General features: G+C 41.0%; 1 protein-coding gene across 2 annotated transcripts in view; it reads right to left on the bottom strand.

Moving 5' to 3' along the window:
- Positions 1–11343: 11343 nt before the first annotated feature.
- PPP6R1 (protein phosphatase 6 regulatory subunit 1) overlaps positions 11344–23409 on the bottom strand; it is a 53023-nt gene continuing 40957 nt past the window's right edge. For both annotated transcript variants that reach the window (XM_075280122.1, XM_075280123.1), the window contains 4 exons: positions 22361–22452; positions 21177–21372; positions 19644–19766; positions 11344–16974 (listed from right to left, as the gene is read on the bottom strand). In XM_075280122.1, coding sequence (XP_075136223.1) covers positions 16971–16974; positions 19644–19766; positions 21177–21372; positions 22361–22452 — 415 coding nt within the window. In that variant the 3' untranslated portion in view covers positions 11344–16970. The remainder of the gene's footprint in view (positions 16975–19643; positions 19767–21176; positions 21373–22360; positions 22453–23409) is intronic.

Genomic DNA, 23409 nt, shown 5'->3' with positions numbered 1-23409 from the left:
AAAGTTCGACGTACTGTGCGTTCAGAGATGCTCTTCTGGCTACCTTGGTTGTAACGGGTGGCTATTTGAGTCACTGTTGCCTTTCTATCAGCTCGAACCAGTCTGGCCATTCTCCTCTGACCTCTGGCATCAACAACGCATTTCCCCCCACAGAACTGCCACTCACTGGATGTTTTTTCTTTTTCGGACCATTCTCTGTAAACCCTAGATATGGTTGTGCGTGAAAATCCCAGTAGATCAGCAGTTTCTGAAATACTCAGACCAGCCCTTCTGGCACCAACAACCATGCCACGTTCAAAGGCACTCAAATCACCTTTCTTCCCCATACTGATGCTCGGTTTGAACTGCAGGAGATTGTCTTGACCATGTCTACATGCCTAAATGCACTGAGTTGCCGCCATGTGATTGGCTGATTAGAAATTAAGTGTTAACGAGCAGTTGGACAGGTGTACCTAATAAAGTGGCCGTGTGTGCAGGAGTGCAATGGATTTGGCTGGGAGGGTGGTGAGATAGGGTCCCAATCCTTATCATATAATGAAGAAGATCCCACCACGAGACAAATATTCTTTGCTTAGAATGCTTATTTATTTTTCAAAGAATTCAATAATGCTTGGTGAAATAAACGTTTTCGGCCTTATTCGGCCTTCATCAGACTCTACAAAAGCAAAATAAAGAAAAAAATAAAATAAAATAAACAATGGAACAAAGTGAGTAATACACCATCGCATTATGTCAGAATTTGTACAATAACATCTAGTGGAGAACAAACTGGTATAGCAAATGTACAAAATATACAAAAATTATACAAAAACATCACAGTCGCGTGGTACCGCATAGAGGAAAAAAAGATCAGGCTCGATAACACAGGGAGTCATATTCAAGCCTGTTGGAGAACATAGATGTACATGGAATTGTAAATCGCCTTCCAGCCGTAAGTCCTTGGTCACATGAAGTTTAAGATATAGATTAGGATATATGTAGAGAATGTCCCAATTGTACCAAGAGAAAATATAACAATCTCCCGATTGTATATACACCCCTATGGAGATAAAGAAATAAATTGAGAGTAGAATAACCAGTGGTACGTACCAACTCAAGCTGATGGAGAAGTTGAAGACAAGTGGAAACCAAAAGGTATTTCAGAAGGCCTGTAGATGAATATATATTCGTCAAGATTGATTGTAATGTGCAGGGGTGAAGGTGATACATGTGTCAAGTTGGGTATTGCCTTACCCTCAGTGGGTTGGGGTAGAGGGTGTTATGTTCAGCGTAGTGGAAAGCCGTTTAGTAGATGCTATAGAAGGATATATAACAATGGTCATACTTGTATTTGGAATATTTAGAGGAAACAAGAACAAGATAAAATGGCTTACCCTAAAGCAGGGGCTAAGTGGCTGAATCCATAAAGCAAGGATAAATGCTATTGTGGTTGGAAAAGACTGTCAAAATATAGATAGTGATCAGTATCCCACCCTGTTTTGCATATGACACCTGACACATGACACATGGTGAGGGTTGTTACCTGTATCCCCTCCTAGTGGTGGCTGTGGAGTCTGCAGTATACCCTGAGGATAAAACGTATGGTCGTCATGGCTCTGATGTAGGTCCCCTGGGAGTAAGAGAAGCATGCCCTTGTACATAGAAATCCCCCTTACCTCTGGAGGAATGTGAGGTCCGTCCTCATACATTGGTGGTGTGGCAGCTTCTGCCGGCGGTCAGCGCTATATCTCGCGCTGGACCCGCCCGCAGTGACGTCACGACGTCCCGCCCGGCGCACGTATCATTCTGTTGAATGATAGAGCAGCCGGTCGATGTATGCCGCGGTCACGTGGTAAATTATTCCCACGTGACCCGTCGTCATGGAGACGTCGGCACACATACCAGCCGCAGAGAGCAGCGGTCACGCTCTGAATCGTCAGCGCGTGACTGGTTACCAAGACAACCTCCCGGCCTACACACTACAAGTGTAAATGTGTATGGCCGGGGGAGGAGGAGCCATGGGGAGACTGAAAGGAATGTTAATGATTGGATATTTGGAGAGAAGCTAACTATTGTGATGTGTAAGTAAAAAGATGAAAGAATAAGGATATATTGAGAATAAGAATATAGAAGTAGATAAGGAACGTCAATAAGAAAATAGAAAATAATAAATAAGAATAGGAGATAGTGAAAGCAAGAGAAATGTAAAGTAAATTGAGAGACCCAGTATTGCAAAGGCTGTGCAATGCGAGATAGTGTTGGACCAAGGATACCTTACTCTGTGGCGTCACAAAGACTCGTCTATCGGCGATTCTGAAAAATCATATAAAACACAAGTTAATGTCAAGAGTCCAACATTAAAGAAAAGCAGAAATGTCGTACTCCCTATTAAGTCCCTGGGGCTCCATTGTCTGAAGTGTGTAGATCCAAAACGCTTCTCTGCGTTTTAGTAGGCGTATTCTGTCACCTCCCCTCCTTGGTGCCTCTACCTGTTCCAGTACTTGGAAACGTAATTGGGCGATATTGTGGTTCTGACCAATGAAGTGAGCTGGTATGGGGAGATGTAGTAACTGACAACGAATGTTCGATTTGTGTTGACGTATGCGGTCTCGCACACGTTGGGTAGTTTCTCCCACGTATGCGAGACCGCATGGGCACTTAATCAGATAGACCACATACGTGGACTCACATGTATAATACCCTGATGCCGGAAAAGTGCGTCCCGATAGGGGATGGTAGATCTTATCGCCTCTGAGTATATTGGAGCATTGAAGGCAGCCTAAGCAAGGGAAAGTGCCCCTCCTTGGTGTATCTAAGAAGGTTTGCCTGGATACTCGCTGATTAGATCCCAGGTCTGCCTTCACTACGGTGTCACGAATATTTTTGGGGCGTTTATAACATGGCATGAAGCCATTTTGAAATTCCTCCACGTTTGGAAATGATCTTTTCAAAGTGCCCCAGTGCTTGCGAATTATCCGATGAATTTTATAGTTGAAGGGATGGTACGTATGAATGAAAGGAATCCTTTTTGGTTTTACTCTGTTGGCCATTCGTGTATTTGGTGAGCGGGGTTATCCTCCTTCAATCCTGGAGGATCCTCCTGCACCTAATACACGAATGGCCAACGAATGGCCAACAGAGTAAAACCAAAAAGGATTCCTTTCATTCATACGTATCATCCCTTCAACTATAAAATTCATCGGATAATTCGCAAGCACTGGGGCACTTTGAAAAGATCATTTCCAAACGTGGAGGAATTTCAAAATGGCTTCATGCCATGTTATAAACGCCCCAAAAATATTCGTGACACCGTAGTGAAGGCAGACCTGGGATCTAATCAGCGAGTATCCAGGCAAACCTTCTTAGATACACCAAGGAGGGGCACTTTCCCTTGCTTAGGCTGCCTTCAATGCTCCAATATACTCAGAGGCGATAAGATCTACCATCCCCTATCGGGACGCACTTTTCCGGCATCAGGGTATTATACATGTGAGTCCACGTATGTGGTCTATCTGATTAAGTGCCCATGCGGTCTCGCATACGTGGGAGAAACTACCCAACGTGTGCGAGACCGCATACGTCAACACAAATCGAACATTCGTTGTCAGTTACTACATCTCCCCATACCAGCTCACTTCATTGGTCAGAACCACAATATCGCCCAATTACGTTTCCAAGTACTGGAACAGGTAGAGGCACCAAGGAGGGGAGGTGACAGAATACGCCTACTAAAACGCAGAGAAGCGTTTTGGATCTACACACTTCAGACAATGGAGCCCCAGGGACTTAATAGGGAGTACGACATTTCTGCTTTTCTTTAATGTTGGACTCTTGACATTAACTTGTGTTTTATATGATTTTTCAGAATCGCCGATAGACGAGTCTTTGTGACGCCACAGAGTAAGGTATCCTTGGTCCAACACTATCTCGCATTGCACAGCCTTTGCAATACTGGGTCTCTCAATTTACTTTACATTTCTCTTGCTTTCACTATCTCCTATTCTTATTTATTATTTTCTATTTTCTTATTGACGTTCCTTATCTACTTCTATATTCTTATTCTCAATATATCCTTATTCTTTCATCTTTTTACTTACACATCACAATAGTTAGCTTCTCTCCAAATATCCAATCATTAACATTCCTTTCAGTCTCCCCATGGCTCCTCCTCCCCCGGCCATACACATTTACACTTGTAGTGTGTAGGCCGGGAGGTTGTCTTGGTAACCAGTCACGCGCTGACGATTCAGAGCGTGACCGCTGCTCTCTGCGGCTGGTATGTGTGCCGACGTCTCCATGACGACGGGTCACGTGGGAATAATTTACCACGTGACCGCGGCATACATCGACCGGCTGCTCTATCATTCAACAGAATGATACGTGCGCCGGGCGGGACGTCGTGACGTCACTGCGGGCGGGTCCAGCGCGAGATATAGCGCTGACCGCCGGCAGAAGCTGCCACACCACCAATGTATGAGGACGGACCTCACATTCCTCCAGAGGTAAGGGGGATTTCTATGTACAAGGGCATGCTTCTCTTACTCCCAGGGGACCTACATCAGAGCCATGACGACCATACGTTTTATCCTCAGGGTATACTGCAGACTCCACAGCCACCACTAGGAGGGGATACAGGTAACAACCCTCACCATGTGTCATGTGTCAGGTGTCATATGCAAAACAGGGTGGGATACTGATCACTATCTATATTTTGACAGTCTTTTCCAACCACAATAGCATTTATCCTTGCTTTATGGATTCAGCCACTTAGCCCCTGCTTTAGGGTAAGCCATTTTATCTTGTTCTTGTTTCCTCTAAATATTCCAAATACAAGTATGACCATTGTTATATATCCTTCTATAGCATCTACTAAACGGCTTTCCACTACGCTGAACATAACACCCTCTACCCCAACCCACTGAGGGTAAGGCAATACCCAACTTGACACATGTATCACCTTCACCCCTGCACATTACAATCAATCTTGACGAATATATATTCATCTACAGGCCTTCTGAAATACCTTTTGGTTTCCACTTGTCTTCAACTTCTCCATCAGCTTGAGTTGGTACGTACCACTGGTTATTCTACTCTCAATTTATTTCTTTATCTCCATAGGGGTGTATATACAATCGGGAGATTGTTATATTTTCTCTTGGTACAATTGGGACATTCTCTACATATATCCTAATCTATATCTTAAACTTCATGTGACCAAGGACTTACGGCTGGAAGGCGATTTACAATTCCATGTACATCTATGTTCTCCAACAGGCTTGAATATGACTCCCTGTGTTATCGAGCCTGATCTTTTTTTCCTCTATGCGGTACCACGCGACTGTGATGTTTTTGTATAATTTTTGTATATTTTGTACATTTGCTATACCAGTTTGTTCTCCACTAGATGTTATTGTACAAATTCTGACATAATGCGATGGTGTATTACTCACTTTGTTCCATTGTTTATTTTATTTTATTTTTTTCTTTATTTTGCTTTTGTAGAGTCTGATGAAGGCCGAATAAGGCCGAAAACGTTTATTTCACCAAGCATTATTGAATTCTTTGAAAAATAAATAAGCATTCTAAGCAAAGAATATTTGTCTCGTGGTGGGATCTTCTTCATTATATAATAAAGTGGCCGGTGAGTGTATGTATATGTGTATATATATATATATATATATATATATATATATATATATATATATATATATATTTACACTGTGGACACTTACTTTTGTGGCCATTTTATATTTTCATGGGGTACTTGTGATTTTGGTGTGGTTTGGGGATGATAATTTGTTCCTTTTTTAGTGAGCGGACTGGATTAATGCCCACTCAAGTCTTAGTAATAATTTTGCATCCATTTCCAGCCTTGAGCATGGTTCACAGTAACCAGTCTCTATTGAAAGGATTTGTCAGTGACTAGGCTTTGTATGCCTTTATTTAGTGGCCTAAGTTTATGTGATCTCACAGTTGCACTTACTGTATCCCTGTACTATGGGTGTGTATAATCAGTATAAGGCCCACGTAGCAGCAGAAACGCATCACATTTTTTTCTGCAGTGTTTTTCTTCCCTTATTTAATTTATAGGAAAAATGTGAGCATTTTAAAATTAACATGCTGCTGTGTTTTGGGGTTTTTTAATGCATTTTTTTTTCCTGCTGAGTTTATGCGACACGGAGCCTTAGTCCAATTGTGTTTACTTAGTTGACTACAGTTGTGACTTTGATAACAGACTATATTTTATTAAATGAATGCAAGAATCCAGGTATTTCCGAAATGCTTCTTTTTTTTTTTCCTTACAAGTGTAGAACCGATAATCAAACGTGTAATGGTTAAAAGTTTATGCTAATCCAGAATTTATTTAAAGAAAAAATAATGCTGTATCACCAAGAAATGACTTCATAACTAGCCCTAGCATTTTGTGATGGTCATTGGGCTAGTACAATATAACCTACTGGAGCCATTTGTATCTATTGTCAGACTGGAGAACTGACCTGACAGTCATTACTTCAGCGAAGTGCATAAATGTGCATGGCCAAGGTTTAGACTACGGAGTATAAAAAGATTACGTTTATCTCTGCTACTTTACTGTGTTACCATTACGCAATCGCTTTATTGCTACCTCATATCAAAGTCCATCATAGATCTCAATCATCAGATATTCATTACACATAGAAACATACTATACATAGACGTGCACTAACTGAACTAAAAGTCAGCTTTGAGAAGTATGACAAATGGAAAAAAGTTTTCTTTACTATGTGGCTGATATATGGCCCAACCCCCTCCGACCGAAGAGTCACTAATCCTGCAGTGTCTCATATGTGCATAAAATACAATCTATCTTCCCTATAATCCACCACTAGGGTTGAGCGATTGGGAAAGATCAGATTCCGATCGGTGATTGAGTAAATTTCATAATCGCGATCAGAATTCCAATCCCGATCTTTTTAGGTGGGATCGAGGTCAGAGGTTATTTCCCACAATGCTTTGCTACTGGCCAAGCATTGTGGGGAAAAGCTAACATCTCTAGTAGCTAACACTTACCTGCACAGATCGCTTTTTGGCGCTGATTTTGAAGTTGAATCCACCTCAGCGTCATAATCAGTGCCAAAAAAACCTCAGTGTGCACTGACCCTAAACCTGCCTCTTGGTGCAAAAAAAACCCAAAACACCTGATGAATTCCAGTTCCTTGCTGCCTAGCAGGGGCTACATATAATGTTCACATTGTAACCAGATAGCTTATACTGAATGCCAGCTGGACATCTGTATACAATCACGATAGGTATTAGAAATGAATCTTCAGATGTTCTGTACCATTGTTAATAAATGGAATGGCTTATCTAGGATTCCCATTTAACATGTGGATCATCAAGTACATAGGTAATCCCCACCCTGTACGCTTTTAGGAATAGGTGTATACACAAAGTGGCAATATAATTATAACGTATGTTGTAAGTATCATGGATATATAACTTACTAGGAATTGTTTGATTGATCGCATTACTTGATTTTATGAATATGTAAGATGGGGGAGAGGTGTGACACTTATTAGACTCCAAGAACGCTCATAGTGTTAGATGCTAACCCGTTGCCTGCACTGCCTACGCACTAGCCTGAATAAATAACATTGCAAGATGCAGATGGCAACATCCCCCCTCTATTAGGTATCAGTTCATCCATTCCTATATTATAATGAGGGATTTCCAAACAGGTAGGAGAATTGTGTGCCGTTAATATGTTCTGTTACCAAACATCAGCAAATGTAAATTTTCTTAACAGAGCAGCACGGCCTGCGATACTCTGCAGCCTAACGCTAGGTTCACACCTGCGTTCACGGTCTCCGTTCTATGGTTATCGTCTTCTGCATGCCAGAAGACGGAAACCACAGACTGGGTCCGGCCGTGCGCGGCATTGAGCGTTTTAGGCTCTCCGCCGCAAAACCGGATTTTTTTATCCAGGCACAGAGTACTGCATGTCCGACTCTGTGTCCGGATTATAAAACCCGGTTTCGCGGCAGAGAGCGCAAAACGCTCACTGCCGCACAGCTTTCTCACCCATTCAAATGAATGGGTGAGAGAGACTCCTGCAGGTTTCCGTCTCCTGCCTCTGTTTTAGGCAGGAAACGGAAACCTCAAGTACGGAGAGGACAACGCAGATGTGAATGAGCCCTAAGAAGTAACCTATAAAGGGTAGCCTTAAAGAAAAACTCCAGGGTTATTTTTTTTTTTGGGCATATAGTGTCTGTTCTCTCTCATATGGAACAAGGCGCTCACAGGTCAGCCACCTTATCCATATACTTTACAGTAGCTCTGTAATATTTAGGAGAATATAGAGAGAAGGATAATTGGACAATACCACAGCAGGTACATATAGTATAGTCTGTAGCTGCCTTTGTGATGCTGTGCTGGTGCATCATGGGATTGATAGAGTAAAGAGAAGCTGCCATGATGGTGTCTGATCTGAAGCGGAGGAGAAACTGGATTGCAGAGGACTGTATACACGATAGCCAGGTGATTGTAGCGTTGTTGCCGGATTGCCCCTTCTGACCCACCTCAACAGCCTATAACCAAGAAATCCATCCCCCTGCACTGATGAAGGACAATAACCCCGAAACAGCAGACTGCAGGTGGTTTTCTCTTCCTTTTGGAGAAAGTATTCTGGTTTTCCTTTCCTCTGTAAAGCAGTGAGAAATATGATGGCTCTATATATAAATAAGCAAAATAAATAATCCCAGGTCATGTCCTTAGGCTTCAACAAAGCCAGGCATTATTCTATAGAAAGCTACAAAGGGTGGTGCTAAAAGTTTTTCTTATTCCATCAAGGTAAACTTATTTGCATATTCTTTCCCAAATTTTGTCCCATATGACTCAGCACATCTGAAAAATGGTCTGGAACACTAGCCTCCTTTAGTGGATACTCCTCATGGCTTCTTTTTACAGGAACCATTTTTAAGCTCTGGGTACAAGAAAATGAAGAATACACACGTGGACAAAATTGTTGGAACCCCTCATTTAATGAAAGAGAAACCTGCAATGGTCATAGAAATAACTTGAATCTGACAAAAGTAACAAAAATTGTTGACAAGCCACAAAGCTTCTGGGAAAATGTCCTATGGACAGATGACACAAAAATCGAACTTTTTGGCAAGGCACATCAGCTCTATGTTCACACACGGAAAAATGAAGCATATCTTGAAAAGAACCTGTCCCTACTGTGAAACATAGAGGAGACTCTTATGTTCTGGGGCTGCTTTGCTGCATCTGGCACAGGGTGTCTTGAATCTGTGTAGGGTACAATGAAATCTAGACTATCAAGGGATTCTAGAGAGAAATGTGCTGCCCAGCGTCAGAAAGCTTGGTCTCCGTCACGGGTCTTGCAACAGGATAATGACTCAAAACACACAGCTAAAAACACCCAAGAATGGCTAAGAGGAAAACATTAGACTTGTCTGAAGTGGCTTTCTATGAGCCCTGACCTAAGTCCTATTGAGCATCTTTGGAAGGAGCTGAAACATGCCATCTGGAAAAGGCACCCTTCAAACCCGAGGCAACTGGAGCAGTTTGCTCATGAGGAGGGGCCAAAATACCTGTTGGGAGGTGCAGAAGTCTCATTGACGGTTACATGAATCGTGTGATCGCAGCGATTGCCTCAAAAGTTGTGCAACAAAATATTAAAGTCAAGGGAACCATCATTTCTGTCCAGGCCTGGTTCATAAGTTTTATTTTATCTTTTTAATTCTGTTGAAGTGAAAAGCAATGTGTGACTTTCATTTATTCAATTTCCTAGAATTTTTATTTATTATTACATTTGCCAGGTTCAAGTTATTTCTGTAACCATTGTGGGTTTTTCTGTCATTAAAGGGGCTCTATCAGCAAAATCATGCTGCTAGAGCCCCACATATGCGTGCATAGCCTTTAAAAAGGCTATTCAGGCACCGTAAATGTTATATTAAACTCCCCCCCCCCCCCCCCCCGTTTTAAAATAACCTAAAAAAGAATGTGCTCTACTTACGGATCGTGCACCCTGGGCGGGCATTCAGGGTGTGTCTTCATCATCTTCCACGCCTCTTCTTCCTCCGACGTCCTCTGGTCCCGTCCTCCTCCGGCGCTTGCTCGCGGACACTGATATAAAAAAAACGGCCTGGGCGCATGCGCAGTAGCATGCAGCTTCTACTACAGCTACTGCGCATGTGCCCAGGCTATCACTATCCGTTCGCGAGCGCTGGAGGAAGACGGGACCGGAGGACATCGGAGGAAGAAGAGGCGTGGAAGAAGATGAAGACACACCCTGAATGCCTGCCCAGGGTGCACGATCCATAAATAGAGCACATTCTTTTTTAGGTTATTATTTTAAAACGGGAGGGGGGGGGGGGTTTAATATAACTCTTAGAGAGACTTAGAGACTTAAAGGACCATGTATTCCCTGCTAAGAATTCTGGGTAAATATCTAAAGACCTGATTGGTGAAAAAGTGGAACTTGCTCCTAGCATCACCTTTTGGAAGGAAACTCCCTGTATACCAATCCCTTGCTTTCAAACAGAAGGGTCTACTCTGGGAATAATCAAAACCGCTCTCTGTAGATGGAAACATCTTCCTTTTGGAGTTTTTCTCACTTGGCTATTATTCCTAGATTGAGCATTTAAGTTTAGCATTAATCTATAGGGTAGTGGTTCTTAACCTTGTTTGAGGTACCGAACCCTTCTTTAGTGATAAATTAAATATGATTTTTTTTCCAAATTCAAGACATAGGTATGTTTTGTTTTTTTTACTGGTACACAAAATGAACCGTGCATAGGGCCTAGGGTTCGATCAAACCCCGGTTAAGAACCACTGCTATAGGGAGTTACTTTTCAGGAGTTCCTCTTTTCACCAGTGAGGTCTTACTTGCATTTTTTTTTTTTTTTTTTTACCTAAGACACTTAGAAAAGTCAGAAAGACTTCAAGCTGAAGTAAAGAACGAGAACGGTAATTTCAGAAAAGGTTGGTGCCATCAGTCAGGGCAAAGGGGATCAGGGCTTTTGGCGGGTCCTGCAAGAGAGACCTGGTGCATTAACTGTGAGTGAGAATGGCTTTGTGGCACTTGGCACCTAGTTTGGATAAATGACTAAAGTTAAATTTTCTGGTTATGAAGTACATTGCCCTGCGAAGTGCTGGGGATAAATCCTCTGAGAGCACCTTAAACCGTGGACCAAACAAACTACATGTGAGCGAGTGGGAAATTATGCGTTCCCAATTCCTGAACGAAATGGTAAAACTGGTAGCACAAAGTAACAATTATATAGACTGTGTACACTTTTCTACTAATAGTTTGTTCCTCTGTGTAAAGAAATTTTTGCTAATAAGTATATTAACCTTTATTCATATAGCACTTTACAATCAGATTATTTGCATTCACTAACAAGGAGTGGTAAAGAGTCTCCGAAATCCACCCATTTGTTTAACCCTTTATAGATCTTTGTTCAAGATGCATTTGCCTGACAACTGGCAAGATTGAATCATCTCCCAATACAACATATTAAGTGAATTATGAAATCGATCTGTGGATATTCGGCTTTAATTATTACCCAAAATTCTCATTTAACCACAAACACACAAAACATAAAATACATATACACTGTAAGCAAGTATATGTATAATTTATTTTTCTTTCCAGCAAAGAAAAAATAAAGGACACATATTTAAAATATTCTCAAAGTTGCAAAAGAAAATATATAAATTATCTGATATATTTGAAATCATTTTTTTAACATTTTGTTTTTCATTAAAAAAATGAACAATTCTGTCCTGCTGCTAAGTGGCATAATGACTTCACAGAAATGCCGGGGAGGGCATTGGTTAGCAAGGTGGATACAGAACACAGTTTACACCTATTTTCCTCTTGTACCATTACTGTGTCTCTAGAGAGTCACTAGAGGACAGATGACATGCACCGACCACGCAGGGCCAGTGAAAGGCACGTTCCAATTAAAATGAAGATTGTTTTATGACAATAGACAACTGAAAACAAGAACACTGCTCGAATACTTAACATTGACGTCAGCTACCGTACCCCTGCCTAATCCCTTTTCTGCACTAGGTCAAAGACACGAGACAGAAAGATAAACTGCTTTGGGTTCTGGGACACAGAAAATAGCTTTACATTTTACAGTTCATTGAAGGGTTCTATGAGAGTATATAGATGGCATCTGATTCACTCTAATGTCCTCCATTTTCTCTTTCACAATCCAAGCATTGAACTTGTGGGTCCACAATGACCTATTTACACATACCTGCATACAGGATGGTATATGGACATACTGTGTTTACTGATGTTATTTGCAAAAAGGTAGAAATATAGACTAGAGAACTCAGGTCAATGACTAAACTGTATACTGAAACAAAAACTAAAAAAAAATAATTAACAGTACCACTCTCGCCTGTGTGTTCACATTTAAGTCATATCCAGAAACCATTTGACAACCCTTTTGTAGCCCAGTTCCCAGGACAATTGGGACTGCTGCCATGTATGGTATAGGAATTACAGCTTAGCTTTAGTCAAGCGAAAGGCTACGGCCCGCAACATCAGATATAGTCGCAGACAAGAATGCTACTGTTACAAGACAGGAAAAAAAATCTTTCTGGACAAACCATATAAGTTTCCAAAAATAAAGTTTCTAAATCAAGACATATTGCTTTAGGTGCATCACCATTTATATTTATTGCAATATGAAGTGGGAAATGACACAGCGTTACCTGCTGTCAGCTATGTCCATACTGCCTTTAGATGGACAGCCAAGTCATGTCTGACAATATGGTTGCTATGATGCACTAACTACTTGAAAGAGCCAGACAACATTATGATCATAAATATTGCACTAGTTGAATATTGCATGTAGCTAAAAAAGAAATTTAGCAGAGTTGAATTTCTGCAGGTCGTGGCACACTTGGGTTGCAACATGACCGCACGCCATAAGATAAAGGGCAGCGTAGTAGTGCAATGTTGCTGTGTTAAGCTGCGTCATTACATTTCACCATGCAGCCCTAGCTTAAAGCAACACATTCCTAGCAACCAGCCTGTCTGAGATAACCCAGGTCTTCCGCTCAAAGCAGAATGGTCACTGAACAGAGCAAAAAGAAAAAAAAAAAAAAAAAGACAAAAACACATGAAGGGATTTAAACAGGACCTGCCATGACTCCTGCCATGTCTATTCATAAAACAAACTATTCTGGAGGATATTTTCTTCTAGCATGGTGACATACCTTTTCTCTGTTATTTCCATTAGTGATTCATAAATGGACAACTGATTTTATGAGCTGCAGATATTCCCTACGCAGTCTGACCCGCAGTATTGCTGTTACCAGACTGTAGGCACATACCCCAATTGTAAATTCCAAATTGTCAATTTATTTCATTACTTTCTGTCAAAAAATATGTTCTAGGATTATTATATACAAGTACTTACTAACAGACATGTCAGGAGAGCCAGCGGGCCCCGTTTAACATGTGTCTTGCTCTTTTCGCACTGACAGCTAACAATCCGCCGTCCATACAAAAGTAGTAGGAGATTAGGAAATAACAGGCCGTGGTATCAATGTAGCTGAACATATATAAAGCAATATAAGCAAGCAAAAAAAAACCCCACCCAACAACCCAGTAAAAATACTTGTGATCCTACAGTCACAGTGGTCCACATATTCATAATGATAGCTTATACTGTACACAATAACAATTAAAGGAGTTTTTCTGACTACTGGTTTGCTGTTGATGTTGTGACATCAACTGGACCTCCACTGATGTGAATGAAGGGTCCTCAGTCCATGTTTCCATTGGGAAGATGACAACATATTTGATGTCACTTCACTACTGAAATCAATGGCAGACATATAATGAATAGTCAAAAACACCTCGCGGCTGAGGCCCCAACGTTACGGAAATGCAGCTTTTTTTGTTGCGTTTTTTTTTTATAGGCAAATCCAGGAGTGGATTGAGTGAAAGGTAGAAGTTCTTCCTTTATTTTTCTCATTCCTTTTGTAGCCATTCCTGGCTTTGGCTTAAAAAAAACGCAACAATCTGCAGCAAAAATAGCTGCGTTTCCGCAATGTGGGGCTTTAGCCTTAGGCTGAGACCCCCCATTGTGGGGAAAGTTTTTTTTTTTTTTTGTTGAAGATTTTTCTGCATTTTTTTGAGCCAAAGACATGAATGGATTGAGCTAAAGTAGAAATATTGGTATTCCTTATATAATGGCAATTCCTTTTGTAGCCATTCTTGGCTTTGTCTCAAAAAAAAAAAAAAATTCTGAGATCATACTGCAAAGTTAAAGACTCTTGGTAAAATTTGTCAATCACACCATGAAGGTTTATTTCCCTACCCATCTACGGTACATTTTATGTCTCGTCAGCAGACTAGTTAAATAGTAAATGACGGCTTCATTTATAATGGGATCTAAGAGCTACAAGATAGATGTACAGGCTGGTATACAGTACTCGCATAGAATTCAGCCAACATATGGGTGACAAAGGGCATGAACACTGACACCACTACTGTCATATAGCACAGAAGTGCATGAAGTTCTTAGCATATGCAAGTCACTCATACAATTAAAGTGCGTCTGTAGAAGTCTACATACTGTGTGAAAGGGAATCTGTCAAGTTGGAAATGCCTCCAAATACAATAACCGTGCCATAGAGGCCTCTTATGGCAGTGGAAACATACTTTTTACCCATAAACAGACAAAGCCTTCAATAAAATCATCTTTTTTTTGGATATACAAGTCAGCCTAAAAGTGTCCTGGGGGAGGTCTTGTTTTGCCTACAGACAGCCGTACAGTTCTCCTCTGGAAACACAGCCTAACACCTGCCCTATAGCAGGGATTGACATTTTCAGCTTCAGATATTTGGCCAAGTGGGTTAGTCGTCGCCAGTGCACTAGTAGCCGATTTGCATATCCATAAAAAGATTACTATCTGTGCATTGTGCTAGTATGTATCTGCTCCCATTAAAGGACCCCTTTACGGCATGATTATTGGTTTGGACCTGACAGACTACCTTTAATTCCACTGCAATAAAGAGGAAACAAAACAGCTAAACCAAAATTAAAAATGGACATGCAAATTATTGCCTTAAGTTTAGATCACAAAAAGCAGTTCAGCGACTACTTTGATGGATGTCAGAAATGTCTAACATGCCCATTAGTCTTCACAGCTTATTGTTTGTGGTCAACTAACAGTAACATAGGATACATTTTAATAGCAATGATAATGTAATTTTCACAACTAAGTTGAATTACATGTGAGATCCGAAAAGGGACAGACTTCCTGACCCCAAAAATCTGTCTAGCCTGCACTACATAACCACCATATATTCTGAATGGTGGGCTATAGTTTGTCTACAAGCTCCACAATGCAAAATCCTAGTATCTTATAAAAGTTGCACTGGAAGTTAAACTTGCCTCTATCTATGGGAAAAAAGGGGGGAGTGAGGAGGTAAATAGTGGGCTGGGATCATCCTAATGGGACCTCCACCAATCAGAAGAACAGAGATCCAAATTCTCCCCATCTTGTAAGAGAATAAAGGAGGTTGCTGAGCACTGATATTGTTTTCAGCCAATACAGATGAACGAAGAGTTCTTGTGATCAGTAGGGGTCCTGGGGGTCAGACCTTAACCTTTAAAACGCAAAAACCTTCCATACTAGGGTAGCATTCAAATAATTTGTTGTCTAATAACTTGGTTGGTAAATTTCTCCCTCTTAGAACTGTCATGAGGAAAGCACAAGGGAACCTAAAACTAGCAGGGTAGTCACTGCACAGCTAGTACTAGATAGTGGTCATTATTTTATCCTTTTAGTGTCTATCTGTATAGGTCTCATACATTTCACTTTCCACAAAATCAATGCGATTCCTTGAAACTTTTTCAGTCAACACACACTGAATATATTTGCCGGCCATGTATAGTGCTAATGTTTCTGAGCACTTGTCGAGGGCAGCATAGGTGTAGCAGATCACCACGTCTTCAAGCAATATCTAAAAAGGTACAAAAAGTTCGGAAGCAAATGGTAGGATCTGTGCAAATGTCTGCCAACCAGCTGCAAAGACTGACAGGAACAATAATACTTCTATAGGATGCACAAGATACACATAGACTGGGTAATGTCATTCCTAGTACATTTTAATGGGTTACATGTTTATGGGATGACAATAAGGCACTGCTAATATTATTACTGAGAATCTAGCAACTTAAGGAGATTTTTCATCATAGGAGGATTTCTGTTTTTTTGTAACCACATTACAGCAAAAAGAGAAAAAAATAATCAGTGAATGTGATGTCTGTGGATTATAATATAAACTGGGTGGACATTGAGGGGTTTCCATTTTAGTCATTTGACAACAGATGGAATTACAACAGCTATGCCTGACAAAGGCAATAATCCAGTCGAGGCAGTTAAGTCCACAAGCCTGTTATTGCATTGTGTACATCTGCATAGACATTTGGAGATTATTTATTTGTAATGGATTAAGTGGGGGAATAGCTTAAAAAAAAAAGAAAGAATTTGGTTTCGACTTATTGTGCTTAAGTCTGTGGCATCTTCTGCCATCCAAAAAAACCCAAAAAAGTGTAAAATAAAATTTATATATAATTTAAAGGACATTAATTCCTGTTTTTCTTTTTATTTACCATTGTTACTTTCATATATAAATATATATAAAAGCATGTGTGAAAGATGTGTGTACATATAATATTCAACATATATATATGCACATACATACACAAAACACACATATATGCTATTAACTTTCAGTGCAAAAAAAAAATAGTATCGTTTGTCTCTTGCTTTCACAATCTTCTTGTATACAATGGATTACAACGGGTTCTGGATTGTGTCTCGTACGTCCATGTAAGGGAGACAGACGCTTGGTCTTTGTCCTGGTTTAAAATCCATATGTATACGTAATGCAGATCTTTGGATGTTCAGTCATCTATTTCTGATGCCAAATTAGGGGGAAACATTTTACCTAGAATAATAAGAAAAACAATTTTCCTGTTATTTAATTTTGAAGAAACTGCAAAAACATCCTAATTATTATTATTATTATTTATTTAGCACTATTAATTCCATGGTGCTTTACATTTCATCTGTAACGCTTCAATGCAAGGGGAATGAACAAACCTCAGTGTGAAGCAGCTGCCGTCAGTACAACTAGTTCAATGTTAACTTAACCTTCTACATTGACCCCAGGTTCATATGGGGTGGAGCAGAGTATGTTTGGTCACCTCTATATGCAATGAGGAGAGATCGTTGTAAGCCTGTTATAAGATTATGGTAGATCATGTTGATATGCTATTAAAATATTTGATGAGAATACCCCTTATAGATGCCTTTACAAGTGGTAGATTTTATTGTAGAAACTTCCAGTCATCAGAATAGAACTTGCAGAAACCCATGTACATGCCACCATAGCTCCATTTCTACAAAAAAGATGCCATGTGAGAAGGAACCTTTAAAGTGGTTATCTATATGTTTAAAAATGGGCAGCCACCTTAAAATGGGTATGGGTCCGATTGTCAGAGTCCTCAGAAACAGTTTTGCTCCGAAGTGTGCAACTCCCGGAACTAAACTGCTCACTCATTGTAGCTGGGGTTATGGATACTGCAGAAGTGTCCCCTTGACTTGAATGGATCATTGCTATAGTATCCATAACTTCCAAAAGGGGCTCTCCTGTCTCAGTATTTCAGCCAGGCTGCATGCAGTGTCTGCTTCTCACTTCCTGTATCCCCCCCCCCCCCACACTCCATTCTGAACGGGACACAGAACACTTAAGCAGAGCACATTCTGTACAAATTCTTGTACAGTAAGACTCCATGTTATCTGTGGGTTTACATAAAGAGATAACAGACTTGGCTTTATCAGCAAAGTGCAATTAGCTGAATGTATTGTCCTGCAAGCACTAAGTGACATCACTTGTCCTATCGCCGAGGTTCTTGGTTATAGCAACCGCCGGTGGTTATAGCAAGGCAGTGTAAACAATGGGAGGAATAAGGTCACATTGCAGCCAAAGAAAGCTGAATTTCTAAAGCAATATATCTAGGAAAAGTCTTCAATTTACATAAGCTGCCAGTATAGATTAGGATCCTTGAGAAGAGACAACCCCTTGAGGCTAAGGTTCTTTCCGCAGCGCTTTCAACAGAAAGTTCGCAGAGTTTTCCTCTGCGGACTTTGTTACAATTATATCTATGGGAAAGCCACCAGCGTTTCCGTAGATATAATTGACATGCTGCGATTTGCAAAGCCGCAACGGCAGTGTCCACACTGCGATTTCTTCCGTAAGGTGGGCATGGGATTCACGTGAATCCCATCCCCTTTGCTTGCACCGTAAAAGGCAGCGATTTAACCGCGGCGTTTATGTCCCGTGGGGCCCCGGCCTTAAAGGGGTTTTTCTGCTATAAACACTCATTTCCTATTCAAAGGAGAGGGAATAAGTGTCCAATTGCTGAGTACTCCCAGTGATCAGGATGATGGCAGTGCAAGGGCACCATCGCTCAATTTACAAGGAGCCTTTAGGGGAATTTACAGTTCCCCATCTTTCGGATTACTGAGGGACCAGGCAGTCAGGCTCCCAGCAATCAGACACTGATCCCCCTATCTTGTGGATAGGGGTTTAAGTGTCCATAACGGCAAAACCCCTTTAAAGCTCATGGTGAGTAACCAGGAGAACAGCAGGTAAGTAAAAAGTGGTGGTAGCTGCGTGCCTTGGAATACAGATGAACAGGTGTTTTCCAGGGTCCCAGCAGTTAAACTCTTACAAATGTAAAATTGATGATTAAACTTAAGACTAGGTAGTCAATGTAAGGAGAATAACCCTTTAAGATGACTGGCCAGTCATCATACTGAGGAGTTATTACAGTCCTCATGCTAAGTATAGCAAGGACTGAAAAGGAAGAAAAAGTAAGTACATTTCCCAAGCATCTACTCTTGCACGTTGGAACTTCAGTATGGAACAGGTGAGCGAACCCTGGTGAATGAAGTCTTAGTCAATCTGTACTTGCCCCACTTTCATTGGCTGTTTAGATCTTCAATTTCCCAACAATACCACTAGAGGGAAGTAAAAGCCTGAAAGTCATTTGAGATTTGGGGAGGGGCGGATTTGAGATTTGGGGGAGTACAGATCCTGGCCTGCAATGCCCGCGATCAGAGTCTGTGCCATCTTTAAAGACCCGTCAGACTATTACAGTGGATGTTGGGAAGTAGTTAAAGACATAAGTTTAGCAATGTCACCACAATGAATGAGTGGAAAAGTCTACCAATACTATAGATGGCTCATTGGTGTAGTTTTAGTCTGTATTAGTATTTTCAAGGTTAGAAAAGATTAATAAGTCATTAACTTTCTATTTAAAACCCAAGACAATGACCTAAGTATTGAAGCTTAGGTATTACTTTACAATCCGTAGCCAGGAAAAAAAAAAAAAAAGGAAATGTCATGCTATTGCCATTCAGCTTCCATTAAAGTGACCCGGGAAGCTGCAGCAGTTGATCGGTGGTAATGCAGACTGTCAGAACCCTACTGATCTGATACTGATGTCCCAAGCTACTTTTGGACAGCTTCATTAACCAAAGCCTTGGAAAACCAGTTTTGTCCACAGTGCAGGAACATTAAAAGATAAGCAGCAGCACTAGAATTCTTACCGGATTTCTGTCTGGTTTTCATTAGAGTTCTTATCTAAAGTGTCGTTTGTTAATTCCAAGCTCTGTTGTTTAGACTCTGCAATGCTAACCATCTGTGAGGTAGATGGGGCTCTGTCTTCCACCCTACATAACAAGAAGGAGAAGCAAACAGAAATTAACAAATTGGTGTATTCCAGGGACTTTATCCAGATTCTGTAAATCGTCAATGTAAAGTTCTGATTTGCCTACAGTAGGTTGTTTTAGGGCGGGTTCACACCTGCGCCCCACAAAGTCCTGCATGTCCAACTTTGTGTCCAGTAAAAAAAAAAAAAAAAAGTTTCACCACAGAGACAGAAGACGCACATGGCCGGTCACTTTGCAGACCAATTCAAGTGAATAGGTTTTAAAAACGATCGCCGGGTTTCCGTCACCTGTCCAGATTCTTGGGGCAGAAAAAAAACTCTCCGGATTGGCTAAAGCAGAGACTGGGTGTAGATCTGAACCCACCCCTTAAAGAGGGTGTGTCATCTCTACTGACATGACTGCTTATAATTGACAAATAGATGTTACTAGTTTCCTTTGCAATCAACATTCAGCGAACATTGTCACAATGTGTAGGAAATACCGAAATGTCAATTCAGTAATAAATTCCTAGGAGGAATAAGAGGACTGTAATACTCATACTGAGGTCCAGCGCAGTGAGATGTCCCATGTCCCTTTCCTTAGGTCACATACGGCAGGGACTTCCATTGGAAGAAAACACAGTGACAGCAGGACTGGACCATCATATTTTTTTTAAATCCTGGACAACACCTTTAAGACTACTTCACATCCGCATCAGGCAGTCTGTTGTTCTGGTCCATTGGAGGACTAGAAAAACTGAAGTGGATCACCAAAACAGTAGATAAATACGGAGCCCGACTATAATGGGGTCTGTTTTTGAACTGAAAGAGGCAGATAAGCTGTACGTGCAGGACATTTTCATCTACGTGCAGGACATTTTCATCCACCGATTTCAGGTGGAGACTCCAATGCAGATGTGAATGTAACCAGAGTGGGGAAAAAAAAGAAAAAGATTGCTGCCAATAACTCTGGCGAGATTACTTAGCCATGCATTAGGTGATGAAATAGTTCCATAACTCAGAATAAAAGTCACTGCTGTCAATGTGAGGAGGTTCAATTTACTCAGCTTTCCGGTTAGGCCCATCATGCAACAGAACCAGGCGTCGCTCACTATAAAGTTTACCAGCCAGAAACAGTGCCATATACCATATAGAAGTCGAAACGAAAGAGCCCAGTGCAGATGTAAACTTGCCCTACGTTTTTTTTGTTTTTTTTTTTGCTACACCTGGTTAACAACATTACATATATATTTAATTTGGGAAAAGATAAACTGTCCTGCAACTACAGCAAATTGTTAAAAAGTGCTTGTGTATGTTATTATGCAAGAATATGATAACCAGTGCCCTCTTCACTATACTCCGACAAAAATAATCCGTGTGCCAACCGCCCCTATCCTTATTCAGTGGGGAACTGCAGAATGAATGTCATTACCTGTTAGAATCTTCTGTCACAGTTTCATCTTGCGTCACAGGCTCCGCAGTTTCACCGTTTAAAGTTAACCTGCATGTGGTTTCATCCCCAGAGTCACTGGAAGATTGCGTAATTGTACCCGTTTCTGCAGCAGAACACTGTGGGGCTGCTATACTTTCCTGGGAGTTACCCAGTGTGGCTGAGGTTTGCATGGTTTCTAGATGATTAGAGTGAGGAATAGATGGGGAAAAAAAACAATGTCATGTAGGAAGATATAAAATTATAACTTTATATTTAGTCAGTAAATCAGAAACAAAAGCCTTCTTGGAAAACTATTGATGTATCTCATCTATACCCTTACAAAACACAATGTGCATATAAGCACACTAAGATGTACCGAGTACACCTTATTAAATGGAATGCATACTAAATATTCATTGAAGTTCATAACTTCCATAATAAAGGACAGATTCACTATTGGAAAAGCACAGACATACATGCTTAAGACTACACTTATTAACTATTTTAGACTCCACCTTCTTCCTTGGACAATAAGTGACCAGAGGTTTATCAAAGGGGAGGTGGCCCATCAGAAAAAGAAGTGGCTAAAGATAACACAGAGCACCAAAAATGGCAAACATTTTGGTGGGGAGGGGGGGGTTTTGATCGGAGAGTCATACAGTGTAAACTTAGACTCCAAAATCTAACAATGCAACAGATTTATCATCCAGCATCAGCCACTGCAATAATTCTGGAGTATTTTAAAACGGTCTAGTTTAGGTTTGCATGGCTTAGAACTTACGCTGGGTTCACATCAGCACTTGATTTCCGTTTTCAGGTTTCAGTCTTCTGCAGCCAGAAGATGGAAACCTGTCAGACCGTGTCTGTCCGTGAGCGTTTTGTGCGCTCCGCGATGACCCTGTCTTTTTTACAAATCGGACAAAGTCCTGCATGTCCGACTTTGTGCCCGGTTATTAAAAAAAACAAAACAAAAAAAAAAAAACTCTCTCCACGGAGAGCACAAAACACTCACAGGTGCTCACAGCCGGACACTTTTCAAACCCATTCTAATGAATGGGTTTGAAAAAAAGACTGCAGGTTTCAGTCTCCTGCCCAGTTTCAGGCAGGGAACGGAAACCTGCATAACGGAGAATGGGGCGCAGATGTGAACGAGGCCTTAGACAGTATTAGTTAACCTGTATTACCTTCTTTTATAGATGAATCAGGTGCTTCAGCGTTATTTACTTCCTGAGCAGAACAGTTTTCTGATTCTGTAGGAGCTTCTGCTGACTGGGAACTGGAGGAAATCAGAGATTATATTGTAGAATGAACAATTAAAAAAAAAAAAAAAAATCAACAGACAAAAAAAAAAGCTCATCAACCTGACTGTTTTACAATATCTTATTGTGAACTAGTAAAATGAAAAACAGTCAAGCCCTTCTGTTTGACACATTGGGAGTCTGAACTTGCAAGATGTAACTTGCAAATGTAGAAGATCTATTTTGTGCCAGGAACGGTATGAGTCCACTGGGTTTGTTAGGCAATTATCAAGAGGTGCCGCACACTGGGAGACAGCGTGTAAAATATCCCTGCACTGGTGCAGGACCACAAACCAATTGGTGTATATAGACCTATCCTGTTCAAATCTGTGTTGGAGGGGTTGTGGTAGTCTGGGTACCCTTAGTCACATGTGGTGGGACTGCCCCCCCTCCCCCACGTTCTAGATTTTTGGACTGCCACTTTACAGTTTGTGTCTTCCTAGGTGCCAGGCAGAGCGCTCCGTTTTCTGTATGTAGACTGTCTTAGGTCAGCTTATTGTAACCGCCAGAGCCATGATCGCGTACTCTGGTGTCTAGGAACCATAAGCATCCTAGCTTCCAGTCGGCACTTTGGTCTGACTATATAGATTGCACTGGTGGCTTTCCACACAGCAGGCCTGCCACCCACTCTCCATAGTGTTACTTCATATGATCCGTACAACGTTCTAGGTTGCGCACTGGTGGCACTTTTAGCTTTAGTTTACTTTCTTTATAAAGTTATCGAGATATGCAATATTTCATTCAGTTTTTCCTTTTCCTCCCCCCCCCCCCCCTTCCATCCCTCTATGCTCTGTGTACATGGTACTTTTCTCCACAAAAATGCATGCAAAAAGAACTAGCACACGTTTTCTATACTTTTGCCTATTTTATGACCTATATCTGATTTTGGCTTCAAAAACTACATTTAAAAAGATGAATGTGCGAATCCACACTAG

This window comes from Leptodactylus fuscus, chromosome 6, assembly GCF_031893055.1.
Source record: "Leptodactylus fuscus isolate aLepFus1 chromosome 6, aLepFus1.hap2, whole genome shotgun sequence".
Classification (NCBI taxonomy): Eukaryota; Metazoa; Chordata; class Amphibia; order Anura; family Leptodactylidae; genus Leptodactylus; species Leptodactylus fuscus.
Note: the sequence above shows the minus strand (reverse complement) of the source record. Positions and strands in the feature narration are given on the sequence as shown.